The 17,423-nt window shown below is 70.4% G+C and overlaps 1 protein-coding gene across 1 annotated transcript; it reads left to right on the plus strand.

The window, feature by feature from the left end:
• The first annotated feature begins 242 nt into the window (after positions 1-242).
• Positions 243-16,177, plus strand: FURIN (furin, paired basic amino acid cleaving enzyme). The gene is made up of 16 exons (XM_067305370.1): positions 243-290; positions 2,199-2,586; positions 6,983-7,081; positions 7,779-7,874; positions 8,527-8,655; positions 8,901-8,977; positions 9,313-9,401; positions 9,645-9,817; positions 10,844-11,056; positions 11,380-11,480; positions 11,605-11,708; positions 11,951-12,068; positions 13,242-13,421; positions 13,522-13,646; positions 14,039-14,155; positions 14,244-16,177. The coding sequence occupies exons 2-16, from the start codon at positions 2,407-2,409 to the stop codon at positions 14,810-14,812; spliced, it is 2,370 nt and encodes a 789-aa protein (XP_067161471.1). The 5' UTR covers positions 243-290; positions 2,199-2,406; the 3' UTR covers positions 14,813-16,177.
• The last annotated feature ends 1,246 nt before the right edge of the window (positions 16,178-17,423 follow it).

The following is a 17,423-nucleotide window of genomic DNA, read 5'->3' on the forward strand; positions in this document are numbered from 1 at the left end:
CCGGGCCGGGCAGTGCCGAGCCGAGCCGTTCCGGTCCGGGCCGTTCCGTTCCGCGCCGTGCCGTGCCGTGGCGAGCGGAGCGGTTCCGGGCGGCGGCGGGGCGGGGCGGCGGCGCTGACAGCTGCTCCGCGTAAACAAGCGGCCCCGCGCGGCGCCCCGGCCGCCCCTGCCTGGGCCGGGCCCGGCTCCGGGGCGGGGGCTCCGGGCTGCCCCGCGACGTGACGCGGCGCCGCCGACAGACGGTCCCGGCCGCCGGCGGGACAGCAGCGGGCAGGGCCGCCCGCGCCGCGGTAAGGGCGCCGCGCCGGGTCGGGCCGCGCCGGGGCTCGGGCTCGCTCCGCGCGGGGGCGGCGGGACAGCGCCGGGGCCGCGTGGGGCGGGCGGGGGCGGCTCGGCTCGGCTCGGCTCGGCTCGGGGCCCGGCCGCGCCGGACCGGACCGGACCGGACCGGAGGAGCCGCGGGGGGCGGCGAGCGGCGGGCGCGGCTCGGGGCTCTCCGCGGCGGCGCCGGGAGCCCCTTCCCCGCGGCCGGGCCTGGCGCCGGGCCCCGACCCGCGGCCCTGGGCTGCTTCCCGGGGCGAAGCCTGCGCGGCCGCAGCGTGGGGGACTTTGCTCCGCCGCGTCCCTGCCCGGCGGCGCGGAGCGCCCCGAGGGCAGGTGCCCGGGCCGCAGCCCTGCGCCCTCCCGTCCCTCCCTCGGGGCTGCCCGGGGCCTGGCCGTAGGGGCTGCGATGGGCAGCTTCCAGGCCCCGCGAGCCTCCCTGCAGCCGGGGATGCCACAGACGTGCCAGGGCGGCCGGCAGCCCGGGGCCTCGCCGGGGCTGCGGTGCTGCTGCAGCCCCTGGGTCGCTGCGCCGCTGCCTCGTGGCCGTGGGATCCAGCGTCTAGTGAAGCGCTGGTGTCCCGCGATGCTCGGGAGAGAGCCCGGCCAGCTGCATCTGCAGCGAGTGGCAGCTCCGTGCTGCGCGAGGTTGGGGTTGGCGGGCAGGAGTTCGGCCGCGCCGTGCCCACCCTGGGTGTCACACTGCGCGTGGGGCCTCCATGCAGCTCTGTCCCCCCGTGCGCGCGGGGGGGCGAGCTGCTGGCACGCGCCTCGTGCGAGGGCCGTGGTACGTAGTGCGCCCCTGCGCTGTGCTGGCTGCCTTGCCTCCGCGCGTTCAGTGGTCTGTCCCCTTGTGGGGGCTCGGAGGCTCCTTCCCGCTGGAAGCTGTGATTTCGGCCCTGGCAGGATGCGGGAAGCAGGGCTTCCCTCCAGCCCCGGTGGGTGCTCGCTGCTCCCGGTGCCTCGGCAGACCTGCCGAGCCCTCGGCTGGCCGAGGCCTGGTCTCTGGAGGGGGAGCTGCAGCGCGTCTGAATCGCAGCACTGTCTGCACGCTGCAGACAACCCTGTGGCAGGGTCTCCAGTCTGCTGCCAGGATTTGCTTCCCTCCTGGACGCTGCTGCAGGCTCATTGCATGCTGTGGCCCTCTGCTTGCTGGAGGGGGATGGGGTTCGGCCCTGCCCAGCCCATCTCCTCCGCGGCATTGCTGACTCCTGCCTTTCTCGCTCTCTCTGAAACATGACCAGATATTTCAGGATCCCTTCGGAGCTCAGTGTGCAGAGCCTCCCCTCCGGCTGCCTTAATGCAGCAGGCTCCTTTGCATTACGTGGGGGTCACCCCTGCTCTGCTCCCCAACCTGCCTTTCCCAGTCTCTTGCTGTTGTCCCTCCAAGGCCAAGCGAACTGTCCTCCAGCATCCCTGCGTGCAAGTCCCCACTCTGGAGGAGATACGTGTCCCTTGTCCTGGTCCCTGTGGCTCTTTCCTGTGTGTTTTGGAGATGAGTCACACTGGTGTCACTGTGTTGTGCTCCTGGAGAAGGGCAGAGCTGAGCTGTTGATGGTGACAGGCAGCAAGGCGCTCACTGCTGTCCGATCGAGGGCGGATGGTGGAGGCGCCCGGATCCGTGGCTCAGCTGACCAGGTGGCAATGGCTCTCGCCGGCTTCCCTCCTTCCCGCCCCTCGCTGTCCCTGCCGCAGTCGGCAAGGTCCTGCCCGTGGGCCTGCGTGTCCCACAACAGCACAGTCACCCTGCAGCATGGTGCAGCCCGGCATCCTCTCCTGCCCTCCGGCACCTGGGAGCCCTGCCGTGAGCCACGGCTCTGGCCCGTCAGCGGCGCCCTGGCCCTCAATGAGTCTGACCCTTTTCCCTCTTTCTGCAGATCCTGGTGCTGTGCCGGCCAGCGTGCTCCTGTGCTGCCGTGGGCCCAGCTGTTGGGGCTGCGTCCCCATGGTCGCTTGGACGGCGCGGGGGCCAGCGGGGCGGCGTGGGGGCCGGAGTGCCTCGGGGCGCTGACGCTGAAGAGGCCGCGGGGCCCGCCGCTGCCCGGACCCTGGTGCTCCGCAGCTGGAGGAAGCCCCGATACGCTGATGGATCTGAGGCCCGGCTCGCTGCTCCTGCTGTGGACGCTGGTGGTTGCCCTCGCTCTCCTGGCCCGAGAGGTGCTGGCCCAGCGCGTTTACACCAACACCTGGGCCGTTCTCGTCCCCGCAGGGCCCCGCGAGGCCGACAGGCTGGCCAAGAAGCATGGATTCCTCAACCTGGGCCCGGTGAGTGCCCCTGTCCTCTCCCCCCACCTCCCCCGGGCGTGTGCACTGCCGCTCGCTGCAGCTCCCACCGTGCCACATTGCCTCTGTGCGGATGGGCTGGAGGGAGCTGGTGGGACTGTCCGGGGCCCAGCGCACCACTGCAGAGCCAGAAGGGGGAAGGCCATCCCAGGCCGAGAAAACTGGGGACGCGGGGGAGGAGAAAGGGCTCTGGGCATGTTTCCAGTCCTCCCTGTGGTGCGCTGCGCCCACGCGGGGGCATTGCCTCCGCTTGGCCTGGCAGGGGCTGAGGGCTTTGACGGAGCTGCCCAACGGAGCCCAGTGTCCTTGGCCCCAGAGTGCCCTTCGTGAACACGCGTTGGCAGCTCCCGTGGCTGCCTGCTTTCCCTGACGTTGGCCGGCGAAGGGATGAGGCTGTGTGGGTGCTGCCCGCCTCGGTCGTCCCCAGCAGGCTGGGGAGGACGGGGTGACCGCGGAGGAGTGCATGGCCCGCCATGCTCCTGGCTTTTGTCCTCGGCGCCGGGATCTCGGCAGCGTGCTCTGCCCGGGCGGTGCTGGCGCGGGCCCAGCACTGCCAGCAGCCGGGCTGATGCTTGCTCCGGAGGCGTTTGGGCGTGAAAGCGGGGCCTTGGCAGAGCGCTGCCAGCGGCCGGCAGCTGGCAGAGCTCCCTGCTTGCCAGGGTGATGTGGCAGGCGGGACGCTGGGCTGCGTTGTTCCCTTCTCCTGTCGGCCGGCCGTTGCCAGCCGACCAGGGTTTCTCGCACCCCCGTTGCTGCAGCGTGGCGAGAGCTGCCCGGCGCTGGCATGGCAGCCCGACCGGCAGCCCTTTCCCTGGCCCCGCACCGTGGGAAGCGTCCTGGCCTTGGCTGCCTGGTCGGGGCACGCCGCCTCTCCGAGTGCGGCTGGCCCCACGCAGCGGCCGCAGGGAAGGGGCAGGGAGATGCTGCGGAGCTGGTGCGTCCATGGTGTGCGGGCATGGCGAGTCGGAGCAGCACGGCTGAGCTGCAGCCGATGGAGCAGGGCCGGGTGTTTGTGCCTGTGCCCTGCGGAGCCACAGTGCTCACCTCGCTGGCACGGGGTGGGCTGGGGGAGCCAAGGGGGCTGGGGTGAGTGACCACAGTCGTCCCCTGGCTCGGAGGCTCGCTGTGCCCTGGCAGCCAAGCCCTGGCGCTCGGCTGCGCTGGCTCTGGCAGGAAGGAAGCTCGGGGCGAAATCCCAGAGGAAGTTGCACAATTTGTGGCTGCAGTGTCAAGACCTTGCTGTGAGCCAGCTGTCTGCGAGCGGCAGCGGGGTGGGGAAGGTGGCTGCGTGGGGAGCAGCTCGCTGCCGCGTCCTGGCCACGCGTGAGCCGGGCACTGCCTGCGAGCAGCCCTGGGCGCACAGGACTGCTGGGGCAAGGAGCCCCCGGGAGCCCTGAGCTCTGGGGCTTTCATGGGGGAGGAGGCCAGCCGGGGTGAGGGGCTGTGTGGCGTGGGGTGAGCCAGGTCTGTTCAGCCCCCGCGCGCTGCTGCAGTGTGCACAAGTCTGCCTGGGGCAGCACCCCCCTTCTCCCGCGAGGCTGCGCCGCCGGTTGGCGCCTTTCCACCGGGCTCGCCAAGCTCCCGGCGGAGCAGGAGCATGGAGCACCCCAGAGGGATGCGTCAGCCGGGCTGCAATGGGAGGTGCTGGTCTGGGCATGTTTTCCCTGAGTCTGGAGCCTGTCCCAGTGCCTGTGCGGCGGGACCAGGCTCAGCTGGCTTGGGGAACCCGCTCCCAGCAGAGGTGTCTGAGCAGCCCGCTGGGAAGAGCAGGGGTGGAAGGAGGCTGCGCTTTCCCTCCTGCTGCTGTTCCTGGGGGTGTTTGCTTTGCTGGGACAGGATGCAGCAGCCAGCCCGGAGGAGGGAGGCGGAGGAGGGCTGGGTGCTTCTGGCAGTGCCGCAGCGAGAGGCCCCCAGGGTCCTTATCTGAAAGGATCCTGGCCTCGGTTTGGTGTCTGGACACTGTTCTTGCAGGCACGCCGTCCTGGCGTGCTCCCTGCTCCACCTCTGCCTGCGGTGCCTGGGCGGATGGCAGTCGAGCATGGGGTGCCCCTCGGCCGGGCTCCTGTGCCCGGGCAGAGACCCAGCCTCGACAGCGTCCTGGGGGACTGGTGAGACGGGAGCGCGGTCGTCCCTGCCCTAGGGGGACCGAGCAGAGGAGAAGGGGTCCAGGCACTGCCGGCTCAGGCAGGGGTGGAGGGTGCTGGGGAAATCCACAGCTGCTGCCCACGGGATGTCCCAGCCGGGCGCTGGGAGCCCCAGGGAGAGCGAACCAGCAGCGCCTGCGTAAGCTGGTCTTGCTGGTGGGATAGGAACGAGACAGGGCGTTTGGAGCTGCTGCAGCTTGGGGTCTGGCTGCCCCTTTCCCAGGGGAGTCCTCTCACCTCCTGGTGCCTGCTGGGCTGCAGGTCTCCGTTAACCCCCTCCTGCCATGGCAGCACATGGTTCTGCTCCCGGGGACACATCAAGGGAGCACAGCAGCCCCGTGTCGCCTGGCCCTGGGGCTGGCCCAGGTGACTGCAAGCCGTGGCGGGGGACGGGGCAGTGGGTGCTCTCCGGCGACTGCGGCTGCCTGCCCCAGTTCGCGGGCGCTGGGCGCGATGGGGAGGGACAGTGGGGCTGGCTCTGTCCGTGCGAGGACGGGGACTGCTGGGATGAGGACGGGAGCCTGTGGGCTGGCCGGCTCCTCGCTGTGGCTGCGGTGTCCGTGCAGACCTAATTGCATCCAGCGACCAGGGAGAGCAATGATGTGCCTGCGGGAACCATCGGGACTCCACTCTTACCCCGGAGAGGGTGGCAGGGCGCTGGGCCAGGGCAGCGGGGCTGCTGCTTCCTTGCCCCTCTGCTCGCCTCGGGGCAGCAGCTTTTTTCCTAGCAGTTCCCAAATGCCCTGAGCTGTTTGGCATCGTGGGCTGTGCTGGAGGGACACAGGCCTGAGTCTGTCTCCATGCTTCCTCTTGACTCCTGCAGCCCCGGAGAGGCAGTGCTGCCCTGCGAGGCAGGGCTATGCTCCGCAGGTGGCTGCGCCAGCGGCGGGGGTGACGCGCCCGTGCCCTGCAGGGAGCTGGAACGGAGCTGTCGGTGGCATCCTGGCCCTCCCTCCCGCCTGGATTGTGCCCTGTGCGTGGCTGGAGCCAGTCCATACCCAGGTGCTCGTGTGCCAGAGGCCGGACCGCAGCGGCAGCGCCGGCAGGAGCAGTGTCCAGCTGCCGTGCAGCGCTGCAGGTTGGGTGCTGCAGCCGTGGCCCGCCACGAGCCTGCTCCATTCTCACTGCCCGTCCGTGGAGCAGCGGCGTGTGGGAACGGTGCGCGAGGAGCTGTGCCATGGGGAGCGGAGAGGCCACCCTTGGCAGGTGCCTGCTCAACCTGCCGGCGTGTGGTGCAGTGCAGGCCCCGTCCCCGGAGCCTGGGGTGCGTCCCCTCGCCCTGCGGAGCACGGCAAGGCGTGGGGTGGGCTGAGGGCTTCGAGCGGCGCAGCCGGGGCTGGCGGCCCTGTGCCTGGGGCTGCCTCCCGGCACCGTTCCTCTGCCTTGGCTTGGGCTGCCTGCAGAGCTGGCCAGAGTTGGTGTGTGGGCAGAGTTTCTAAGCTCTGTGGGATGGGGGTGGGCAGGGGTCGAACTGTCCTCGCAGGTCCTCCCCCTCGCGCTCCCCTGGCCAGCCCGCTGCGGGTGTCTGTGCAGCGTGCCGGCAGGGATCCCGCGCTGGCTGCTGCCTGCTCCCGCGGCCGCAGGGTGGGCTCTGGCCCTGGCCCCTTCTCCCACGGGCAGGGTGCTGGGTGGGAGGGTGGGACGCGCTGCTCTGCAGCCGGGCCAGCCTCCAGGATGTGCCGGAGGGGAGACGGAAATGACCGGACTGCAGAGGGTTTAAAAATAACTGGCTGGGAGGCTGCGTGGCCCCCGGGCCCAGCTGGGCTGCGCTGGCACCGCGTTCTTCCCCCGTCCCGGCGCCGTCCCCGCCGGGCAGCGTGAGCACTGCTCACCAGCCGGTCTCTGCCGCGAGTGCGGTGGGCAGGCTGGACACCGGTGCGTGGTGGACACTCCGGTGCGGTGTGGGTTTGCCGGGTTTGGTGTGCTGGGAGAAGGGGCCCGCGAGCACCCTGGGCCCTGCGGTGCCTCTTCAGCACGTTGGCAGCCCCGGGAGGCGTCGTGCGGTGCTGGTCCTTGGCCCAGGCAAGCGTGAGGAGCAGCAGAGGCCACCTCGGACCCTCCTGTCCCCGGCGGAGGCCGCGGGGCAGCGGCGCCTGGAGCCTGGCCGCGGGCAGGACGGGGCTGCGAGCTGGGGCGCCGGGCCCGGGGCAGCTCCGGGTGCGGGGCTGCAGGCGGGCGGGTGGGGAACCGGGGGTCAGGGTCTCGTGCCCATCTCACCCCTTCCTCTGCTGCAGATCTTTGGCGATTATTATCACTTTCGGCACAGTGGCGTAGTGAAGCGCTCGCTCTCGCCCCACCAGCCCCGGCACAGCCGCTTGGCCAGGGAGCCGCAGGTACGTGCGACGCGCCGTGGGTCCCTGCCCCGCTTCTGGGGGACCTGCCTTGGTGGCAGGAGCCGCAGGTGCGCGTGAGCCCGCCCTGGCGCAGGCGGGGGAGCAGCCGCCTTGCACCATCCCCGGCCTGCGGCAGGGCGAGGAGGGGGCTCGGCGCGCGGCCAGCGCGGGAGGGTGTTGGCAGAGCGGCGTCACTGGCTGGTGGCCTCTTGCGCCCCTGGAGAGCGGCAGCCTCGGCTCCCCGGAGTGCTCTCCCTTCTGGCGCGCGGGCGAGGCAAGCCCGGCCCCAGCGCGGCAGGGTCGGCGTGACCTCCGGGTCCAGGGCTGGAGTGCCAGCCGGCCGGCGGTGCCGTGCCCAGCAGGGCGTATGGCGCGGGTGGCTGCCGGCAGGCTCCGGGCTTGCCAGCCCGCTGCTCAGTGGAGCTCAGCGCCCCGGCCTGCATCCCGCTGGAGCCGAGCCGCGTGGTGCCCGGTGCAGCCGGGCCGCCTGCTCCTGTCTCGCCTGCTCTGGCTCCGAGCGGACTGCGAGCTCCCTGGCAGAGCCCTGCGGGCAGGCGGCCGGCTGAGGGGCCCGGGGAGCTGCTGGCTGCCCCGGGAGCACGGCCCGGCCCGGCTGGGTGCGCATCGCCCTGGCTGCCATGGAGAGCAGGCAGGGTTGCGGCGCCGCACGGCAGCTCCCTCCTGTCTGTGCCCCCAGGTGCACTGGCTGGAGCAGCAGGTGGCAAAGCGCAGGACCAAGAGAGACATCTTCATGGAGCCCACCGACCCCAAGTTCCCGCAGCAGTGGTACCTGGTGAGCGCCGGCGGGGTGCCGGGGCTGCGCGGGGCCGGGTGCGGAGGGGCGGCTCTGCGGGCCCGTGCTGCACTGGTGCGGCTGCGAGGGCGCAGAGGGGCTGTCAGGCTGCTGCTCGCCCCGGCCAAGGCCAAGGTCTCCTCAGAGAGGCAGGTTGGAGGCAGGGGCTCTGCCTGGGTGCCCCTCGGGGGGAGGCTGCACGAGCAGAGCTGCAGGTTCCCTGCAAGCAGCTCTGGCAGGGCCAGGGAGAGCCCGGGGCCTGGCTAGCAGGGCAGTCGGCCCGTTGCCTGTCCCAGGGTTTGGGACCATGCTCGTGCCTGCTGCCTCCAGGGTCAAGCTCAGGTGGCCCATGCAGGCCTGATCTCTGCGAGGGCAGCTTTGCTCACTGGGCCCAAGCAGAACTGAGGGCTGCTCGATGTCCTCTCCGTGTGGCCCTCTTCGGCCCTGTGCAGCGCTCTGGGCCCTCAATGCAGGGTTGAACGCGTTGTCTGCCCTGATCCCAGTCCCGTGGGGTTTCCTCATCCCCACGCCACAACAGTGGAGCCGAAGCTGCTGCTTGCGTGTCCTGGCCCCAGGCCGGGAGGGTCCAGGTGCACCCCGTGCCGTGCCGGCAGCTGGGCACGGTTCACATTGCCAGGACTTCTTTTGGCAGTACAACACAAACCAGCGGGACCTGAATGTGCGTCAGGCCTGGGAGCAGGGCTACACTGGCAAGGGCATCGTGGTCTCCATCCTGGATGATGGCATTGAGAAGAACCACCCGGACCTGGAGGGCAACTACGTAAGTGTGGGAGGCTCCCCCCGGGCAGAGCAGCTCCTGAGGCCGGGCCGCGTGCGCGTGGAGCCTGTCGGGGCAGAGCTGTCAGCCCGGTTCAGTCCTGGGACCGCGTGGGAGAAGAGCAGGAGGGAGCGCCCGCGCCCATCACCCAGCCCAGCATCACTGACGTGGGTTTCGGTCATGGCCCCAGGGCAGTGGCCCTTGGTGGCCTGGGTTGCCAGCCTCTAACTGCCAGATCTGTCCTCTAGGATCCAGGGGCTAGCTTTGATGTCAATGACCAGGACCCAGACCCGCAGCCCCGCTACACGCAGATGAATGACAACAGGTGAGAAAGGAGGCGATGGTGAGGGTGGTGGAGCCCAGCTGCAGGAAGGAAACGTGGCTTCAGGTGGACTCTGGCCCCACGGATCATGGGGGGATGTGAGGGGGGTGCATCCTTCTGCCCCCTGAGACCCCCTGCCTCCCTTGCTCCCGGCCGGGAGCCAGTGCAGACTGCTCCAGAGCAGGAGGGTCAGATGCGGTTGTGTCCTGCAGGCTGGGCACGGCGGGGGCATCGCCCGCGCGGCTGGGAGAGGCAGGGCGCCGCTCCTCAGGGGGCGGCGGGTGCCGGCGCCCTGCTCCGCGCCCACCTCTGAGCGCAGTGTGCCGTTCCCGTTGCAGACACGGCACGCGCTGCGCCGGGGAGGTTGCTGCCGTGGCAAACAACGGGATCTGCGGCGTCGGCGTGGCTTACAATGCCAGGATCGGAGGTGGGTGTCACCCTGCCCCTGCAGGGAGAGCCGGGCTGGCGCTCGGCTCTGGCAGGTGCTGGCAGCTGGCGCTGCGGTGGTAACGCGGGGTCTCAGCGCTGCCGGCCAGGGCAGTTCGGTGACACCGTGACGGCCTGTATCGTGGGGCACCGGCCTGTAGCCGGGCCGCAGCGGTGCTGAGCGGGGCCGCCCGGCCCGGCCCAGCCTGGCGCCGGCGCCGTGACGTCTGCTCTCTGGCCCTAGGCGTGCGCATGCTGGATGGGGAGGTGACTGATGCTGTGGAGGCCCATTCCCTCGGCCTCAATCCCAACCACATCCACATCTACAGTGCCAGCTGGGGCCCCGAGGACGACGGGAAGACGGTGGACGGCCCGGCCCGGCTGGCGGAGGAGGCTTTCTTCCGAGGGGTCAGCCAGGTGAGCCGGAGAGCGTGCCGGGGCCGGGCCAGGCCGGGCGGCTGCCGCCTCTCCCCCAGGCCTGCCCTGCTTGTTTGGGGCAGCTGGGTTGTCCTAGCTCTCCCCCGTGAGTTGTCTTTCGCTCCATCTCTGCAATCAGGCGCTGTTGGTTTTTCTGGTTCTTCCTGTGTGATGGCTCTGAGTCATGGCTCTTCCAGTGCTTATCTCTCCTTTCCGAGCAGCCCCATGCCGTGCTTATCTCTCCTTTCTGATCGGACCATGTCATCGCTGCTCAGAAAGCTCCCCCGGAGCCCAGCGCTGGGCCCGTCTCTCCCCGCTCTGTGAATCCCTGCGCTGGTTCCCGTCTCGATGCGTGCCAGCAGCTCATCCTCGCTCCTGCTGCCTGTCCTCCCTCCCCACTCTCCTCGCCTGCTGTCGGTTTGCTTTGTGCCTCGGCTGAGCCGTGATGCAGCCTACGTGGCTCGTCTGCGCTGCATGTTTCTGCCTGGGATTCCCTGCATGGAAAGACGCGTGCGGTGCGAGGCAGGGCTGGCAAACCCGCCTGGTCAGGCCACGCCGCCCGGTCACACGTGCTGTGAACGGTGTTCAGCCGCCGGTCAGGCACCGCTCTATGGAGCTCCTGCAGGGCTGCCAGGCAGCTGCGAATCCCACACGCGTACAAACCCCTCCAAGTCAGCCAGGCAGAAAGACACTGGTTCTTGGGACCCACCCCGCTGCAGTGCCTGCTGCCACGCAGCTCCTCACCTTTGGGGGCAGCACCCGTAGCCTCTGCGGAGCTGCCCTGGTGTCTCCTCCACTGCTGTCTCCCCGCGTCCCGCAGCATGACAGCGCTGCGGAGGCTGTGCTGCGAGCCCAGACTGGAGGGCAGCGTGGTAGCACCGGGGTTCCCGGTGTGCCGGCTGCGTGTGCTCACAGTCTTGTCTCTCCCGCTTGGACTAACGGTGCTCTGGGGCCGGGGCTCTGTGCTTGGCAGCACAAGCGGCACGAGCACGCCGGTGCTAGCCCTCGCTCTGCCTCTCTCGTTAGGGCCGAGGGGGGCTAGGCTCCATCTTCGTCTGGGCGTCCGGGAACGGGGGCCGCGAGCACGACAGCTGCAACTGCGATGGCTACACCAACAGCATCTACACGCTGTCCATCAGCAGCACCACGCAGTACGGCAACGTGCCCTGGTACAGCGAGGCCTGCTCCTCCACCCTCGCCACCACCTACAGCAGCGGCAACCAGAACGAGAAGCAGATCGTGAGTCCGGGCTGTGGAGCTGAGGGGCTGGGAGCTCGCGGAGGGGCGGCGCGGGCGGCGAGCTGCAGCCCCGTGGGGCACCAAGCGTGCTGGGGCATGGCGGGCGGTGCTGCTGGTGTGCAGAGCTGGCCCCGCTCCGCATGCCGATTTCCGCCATGCAGCAGCCCTGCGGGTTGCTCTTGTGCGACCAGGCCAGGTCAGCTGTTCTGCCTTGCATTCCTCTGCTTGGCAGGGACACGTGTGCCCTGCAGCAGCTCTTGGTCGACAGCCTGGGGGTGTCCAGCTGGGTGCTGCACCTCCCACCCTTGGGCTCTTTCTTGCAGGTGACAACTGACCTGAGACAGAAATGCACCGAATCACACACGGGGACATCGGCCTCAGCACCCCTCGCTGCCGGCATCATTGCCCTCGCTCTGGAGGCAAAGTAAGGCCAGGCACGGAGTGGGGGGGGAGGCTGAAGCCCCGTGTGAGCCAACAGACCTCGGTCTGGGACTCATCTGGGGCCTGGAGGAGCTGTGCCAGCATCTGAGCCTTGCATCTCCCTGCAGCAAGAACCTGACGTGGCGGGACATGCAGCACCTGGTGGTGCAGACATCGAAGCCGGCGCACCTGAACGCAAACGACTGGGTCACCAACGGTGTCGGCCGCAAAGGTGCCCGGGGTGCCAGGGCCTGGCGGGCTGGGCCGGGCTCGGGGCTCATGTTCTGGAGCACCACGAGCCTGGGGGTGCTGGGGGCAGAGCACCCGCAGTGGCGCCGGGGAGGGCGGAGGAGGCAGGTGGCGCATCGCCCCCACGAGCAGTGCAGCACAGGCAGGCTGTGCCGGCCGGGACGGTGCGGTGCGCGTGCTCCTTCAGGCACATCCTCGCTTCCCTGACCGCCTCTCTGTCCACAGTCAGCCACTCCTACGGCTACGGCCTGCTGGATGCTGGGGCCATGGTGAGCCTGGCCAAGAACTGGACCACGGTGGGACCTCAGAGGAAATGCGTCATTGACATCCTCACGGAGCCAAAGTAAGGGCTGGTGAGCCCAGGAGGGCATTGCCCAGTGCCTGCCGCGTGCCCAGCTCCGCACAGGAGCCAAGCTGGGGAGGCTCTCGGCCCCAGGGCAGGGAGGATCTCGTGGGCTGAGCTGCTTCCTCAACTCTGCATCCAGTGGGCCACCATCTCGGGAGAGCTTGGGAAGGGCTGGAAAAGCTGCCTTCAGCTTGGTTTCTGGGAGGCGCCAGAGCTTCCCCGCTCCTGCTCTGGCTGGGCAGGGCGTAGTGGGGACACATCCAGACTGGGATGCTGTGGTTTTGGGAGCAGCAAGCACGAGTCATCAGACAGAGGGGCTTTTCAGGGGTCAGACAGAAGCTCCTTTTACTCCCGCTTGGCCGCAGCCTCAGTGCAGTGTGTGCTGCGTCTCGTGTGGCTGCGAGCGGGGCGCTTTCTGGGAGCTCCCGTCCCCACCGGGAGGGCGTCCCTGCTTGCTGGCTCTGCTTGGTGCCCTGCCTGCTCCCCGGGACTGCAGCCTGGGCACACAGAGGCCAGCGCGGGCCCTGCCTGCGCAGGACGGACGTTCTCTGTGCTTGGCATTGCACCGGGCTCCGTGGCCAGGAGCCGGCTCTGCTGCGGCTGCTGGCCCCGCTTGGCTGCAGGCGAGGAGGCCGCGCGGTGGCAGCGGGATGGGGACGCGCCAGTGCCCCGTCCCATGGCTGGCGGGGCTGCGCGGGGCGGTGCTGGCCCAGTGTCCAGCGAAGAAAGGGCCCATTCATGGCCGGCACAGAGCCGGGATTCAGGAGAGGCAGCTGGGCAGCGTGCGCTCAGCAGAGCAAAGCCCTCCCCACCCCCGGCCCTTCCAGGAATGGGGATGAGTCGCGCGTGACACTAAGGCTGCGCGCTGCTTGGGGCCGTCTGCTTCCTACGGCCGCAAAGGGCTGCGTCCCATCAGTGGGGAGGAGGCTTCAGCCCAGCTGCTCTGGGATCGCGTCCCGGCCCCACTATCGTGCCCCCTCCGGCCCCACCATCACGCACCCTCCGGCCCCTCAGCACCACCGCTTGCGGGGCCTGGGCAGTTCCCAGGCTCGGGCTGTGCAGGTCTGTGCAGCACCCGCAGCATTGGGGCGCCTGGGCCGGGGGCTCCTGCTCGCCCTCCCCTGCCGGGGCAGCTCTGGGGCTCCTGTCACCCTTGGCTTTCCTTGGCAGGGACATCGGGAAGCGCTTGGAGGTTCGGCGGAAAGTGGACGCTTGCTTGGGGAAGGCGAACTACATCAGCCGGCTGGAGCATGCGCAGGCCAGGCTGACGCTGTCCTACAACCGGCGGGGGGACTTGGCCATCCACCTCGTCAGCCCCATGGGCACCCGCTCAACCCTCCTGGCCTCCCGGTAGGTGCTGGGGCTGCAGGGTGCCGCTGGGCTGCCCCGGCCGGGTGGGCGCGCGCGGGTCCGGGACCCCAGGACACGTCTCGCCCCCCTCTCGCCCCAGGCCCCACGACTACTCAGCGGACGGCTTCAACGACTGGGCCTTCATGACGACGCACTCCTGGGACGAGGACCCTGCTGGGGACTGGGTGCTGGAGATCGAGAACACTAGTGACGCCAACAACTACGGTAGGGCTGGGCTGGGGTCCCTGCTGCCGCTGCCTGCTTTCCGGGCTGGGGACGCTCTGCATGCTCCCGGCATCCCGCATGGCACAGCGGGTGCCGGCGGCGCTTCAGGCCATGCTGGCTGGGGAGAGGCCAGGAGGGGAAGCGGCTGCCCTATGAGCGCGCGGGGTCCCGGCAGGCTGGTGCCATGCCGTGGGGAGCCCCGGTCCGTGGAGGAGGTGCCCGTGGCCCGGTGGCGCCGTGGGCCTGTCCTGTGCCGGGCTGGGCTCTTCCTGGCACTGGGTGCAGCCCCACAGCCTGGCTGTTCCCGGTGCACGTCCTCCGCCTGTGACCGGACTGGTGGCAGACGGCCCCGCGGGTGCACCGGCAGCTCCTCACCCGCCGTGTCCATGCAGGCACGCTGACCAAGTTCACGCTGGTGCTCTATGGGACGGCGACTGAGTCCCCGAGTCTCTCCAACCAGCTGGAGAGCAGCGGCTGTAAGACGCTGACCTCCAGCCAGACCTGTGTGGGTGAGTGCGGGGCTGGGGGAAGCGCCGGCGCCCGGCCGCAGGGCCGCTCCTGCCGCCTGGCGCCCGCTGACCGCTGCCTCTCCCGCAGTCTGCGAGGAGGGGTACTACCTGCACCAGAAGAGCTGCCTGAAGCACTGCCCGCCCGGCTTCGCGCCCGGCATCCAGAGCACGCACTACACCCTGGAGAACAGCGTGGAGCCCATCTCGCCCCACCTGTGCCTGCCCTGCCACCCCTCCTGCGCCACCTGCTCTGGGCCCACGGCCAACGAGTGCCTCACCTGCCCGGCACACTCGCACTTCAGCAGCCTCGACCTCTCCTGCTCCCACCAGACGCAGAGCAGCCGCGCGTCGCCCGCCCTGGCCGACGGCGAGGGGCTGGCCGAGGCCCCCCCGCCCGCCAACCTCCCCGTCCTCATTGCCAGCCTCAGCTGCGTCCTCATCGTCGTCATCTTCGTCACCGTCTTCCTGGCGCTGCAGCTGCGCTCGGGCTTCAGCCTGCGGGGTGTGAAGGTCTACGCCCTGGACAGCGGCATCATCTCCTACAAGGGGCTGCCCTCGGATGTGTGGCAGGAGGAGGGCCCCTCCGAGTCGGACGGTGAGGAGTACGAGGCCCACAGCGAGAGGACTGCCTTCATCAGAGACCAAAGTGCCCTTTGATGAGCCCTGCGGCCCCTCCGTCCTGCCCGGCGCCGGGGCCGGCCAGGCAGAGGGGCCCGGACTCAGTTCCCGTCCGCTCCCCGGAGCCCGGGCTGCTCTGGGGGCCCTGCTGCCGCTGTCCTGTGCTCGGCACCGTCCCACGCTCAGCACCATCCCGCAGCGCAGCCCGGGCTGCTCCGCACTGCCACCAGCCCACGCTCGGCACCGTCCCGCGGCCCGGGCTGCTCCAGGGGCCCCGCTGCTGCCGTCCTGTGCTCAGCACCATGCTGCGCTGTGGCCTGGGCTGCTCCGGGAGCCCTGCTGCTGCCGTCCCGGCTTTGCACCGCCACTCTGGGCCCTGTGTCCATCCTGCACTAGGCGCCTGCGCGGTCAGTGGCCGCTGGGGCCATCGCTGGCCCTGCGCTGGCAGCCGGAGCCCTGCCCAGGGTGTCTGCCAGCTGGGGCCGCATGTGAGGCCCCAGGCTGGCGTTGCAGCACAGGGCAGCGCAGGGCATGGGGGGCTCTGCCCTGAGCCGGCCAGGGCTCGGGGTCCTGCTGCCCCCCCCAGCGCCCACCTGGGCCTGGCCACCTCCGCGGCTCCCCGCTGGCCTGCCCGCCTCCGCCCTCGCCTTCCAACAGCAATAATGGCCAGGCCTTGGCTGTCGCTGCCCGCTTCCCGCTGCCTCCCCAGCGGCCAAGGTGGGGACCTGGCGCCTCGCTGCGCTGCAGGGCGGCGGGGACGGGCCCTGGCCCATGCCCCTTCCGTGCTGTGCTGTGCCGTGCCGGCTGCACCCTGCACCGGCTGTGCCAGCTGCGCCCGTGGCTCAGTCCTCCCCGTGCAGGGCTGCGTGCGTGTGTTTGCTGCCGGCAGCGCTGGGGCCTGGGCTGCAGCGCGCCGGGGCCGGCTCTGCCCCGTGCTCCTGCCCGCGCGGGGCCGGGGCCAGCAGGGACGCAGCCCTCTCTGCGGCAGCGCCCCGGGCTGGTCCCTGCACCTGTGGCCGCCCCGGCGCGCTCCCCCTGCCCCCCGACGTGCCTTGCCCCCCCTTGGTGACAATCCGTTCTGCTCCCGGCCGGAGCCCCCCCAGCGCCCTCGGTTCCACGGCTCCCGGGGCCGGGCTGGTGCCGCGCACCCCCTCCGCAGCCCCTTGCGCACCGGGGCTGTGCTGCCCCACGGCGCCGGCGCCCGCTGCCAGCCCAGGCCCAGCCGGTGCGGTGCCGCCCGCCGGGGGCCACAGGACTATTTTTCTATAATAACTTTTTGGTGCACAGTAATTTTTTCTTGTAATTTAATCAGCCGGGAGCTGCCTCCTGAGCCTGTTTTTAATTTAATGGATGTGGATATAACGCTAGAGAGACTGAGTTATTAAATGTTCAGAACTATGCAAACCAGCTCCCCGCGGCCTGTGCTCTGTGTCCGCGGCCCTGCGTGGCGCTGGGGTCCCTGGGCAGGGGGTCCCGTGCCCCCGGACGGGCAGGAGCCGCCCGGAGCCAGTGCCCCTCCGGCGGGGAGCCAGCCCCGGCGCAGACCGGCCCTGCTCTCCCGAGCCGCAGGAAGCGGCTGCTGCCCAGGAACCCGCAGAAACGGGGAACCGATTCAGGAACCGGCGGCAGGGCTGAGCCGGGGGAGCTGTGCCCTGGTCCCACAGCCCTGCGGCCCAGGCGTCCGGCACAGCCCCGCGGCAGCAGAGCCTGGCCAGGTCCGGGGGGGCCCCGCAGCAAGGGGGGCAGCTCGCAGCAGCGTTTCCTTCGGGGGCTGGCGAGCGCCGCTGCAGCGGCCTTGCGGCTCCTGTGCTCGTGGTCGCTGCAGCTTCCTGTGGTCGCGAGCGCGTCCCAGCCCTGTGCTGGTTCCTCCCTCGCCTGTGCAAGGCCTGAGCTGGCAGCGCCAGGCAGGGTGCAGCTGCCCCCCAGCACCCACGGTGGGTCCTGCCCGACCCCGCGCAGGAGCGGCGCAGGCTGCTGGGCCGGGCAGGATCTGCTGTGACCAGCGCCGTCGACGCCGTTGCCCTCGGAGGAGCCCCCTTTCTGCTACGTCTGCACCCGAGCCGGAGCCACACAGGGGGACCAAGGAGGTTGGTGTTGGCACAGCTGGGGGCTTTGTCTCGTCAGCAGCCGCTCTGAGTGCTGGCGGGCCGCGCGGCGAGCGCTGCCCCAGGAGCCGCTGGTGACCGTCCCTGAATGGCGCTGAGCGGAGGGGAGCCCCGGCAGGGCCAGCCCAACCCTGCGCCTCTGCTGCGCCGCGGGCCGGCGACCGCCCATGTGCAGGATGCACAGCGGTGCAGGGGGCTCAGGACCGCGCCGGGGCCCCGGTGTGGGTGAGTGCATGCAGCTGGGCGGGATGCGCCCAGCGCCCATGTGCCCGGCCCCGCGCAGCCCCGCAGGACACGGCCTAGCAGCATGTGGGAGGATGCAAAACTGGGTGAGAGCAGCAGTGTGGCCTGCAGCGACTCTTCCACTGCAGGCAGAGGACAGTGCGGCTGGGAGGGAGGGTTGCGCAATCACCATTGCGCCCGTGACTCGCAGCACGGCGTCCCGGCGGGAATGGCTCCCCCCTGCTTCAGTGCCTTTGACCGGAGCTGCCTGGATGCAGCTATGAGCCAAAGTCCCTGGAGGCAGCCTGGTCCGGGCAGGAAGG

This window comes from Apteryx mantelli, chromosome 15, assembly GCF_036417845.1.
Source record: "Apteryx mantelli isolate bAptMan1 chromosome 15, bAptMan1.hap1, whole genome shotgun sequence".
Lineage (NCBI taxonomy): Eukaryota > Metazoa > Chordata > Aves > Apterygiformes > Apterygidae > Apteryx > Apteryx mantelli.

What these genes read in the sequence shown, in the direction of transcription:
- FURIN (XM_067305370.1), top strand. Translation starts at nt 2,407, where the DNA reads ATGGATCTGAGGCCCGGCTCGCTGCTCCTGCTGTGGACGCTGGTGGTT. An exon ending in GATTCCTCAACCTGGGCCCG is followed by an intron (nt 2,587 to 6,982) that starts GTGAGTGCCCCT and finishes CCTCTGCTGCAG; the next exon opens with ATCTTTGGCGATTATTATCA. An exon ending in GACATCCTCACGGAGCCAAA is followed by an intron (nt 12,069 to 13,241) that starts GTAAGGGCTGGT and finishes TTTCCTTGGCAG; the next exon opens with GGACATCGGGAAGCGCTTGG.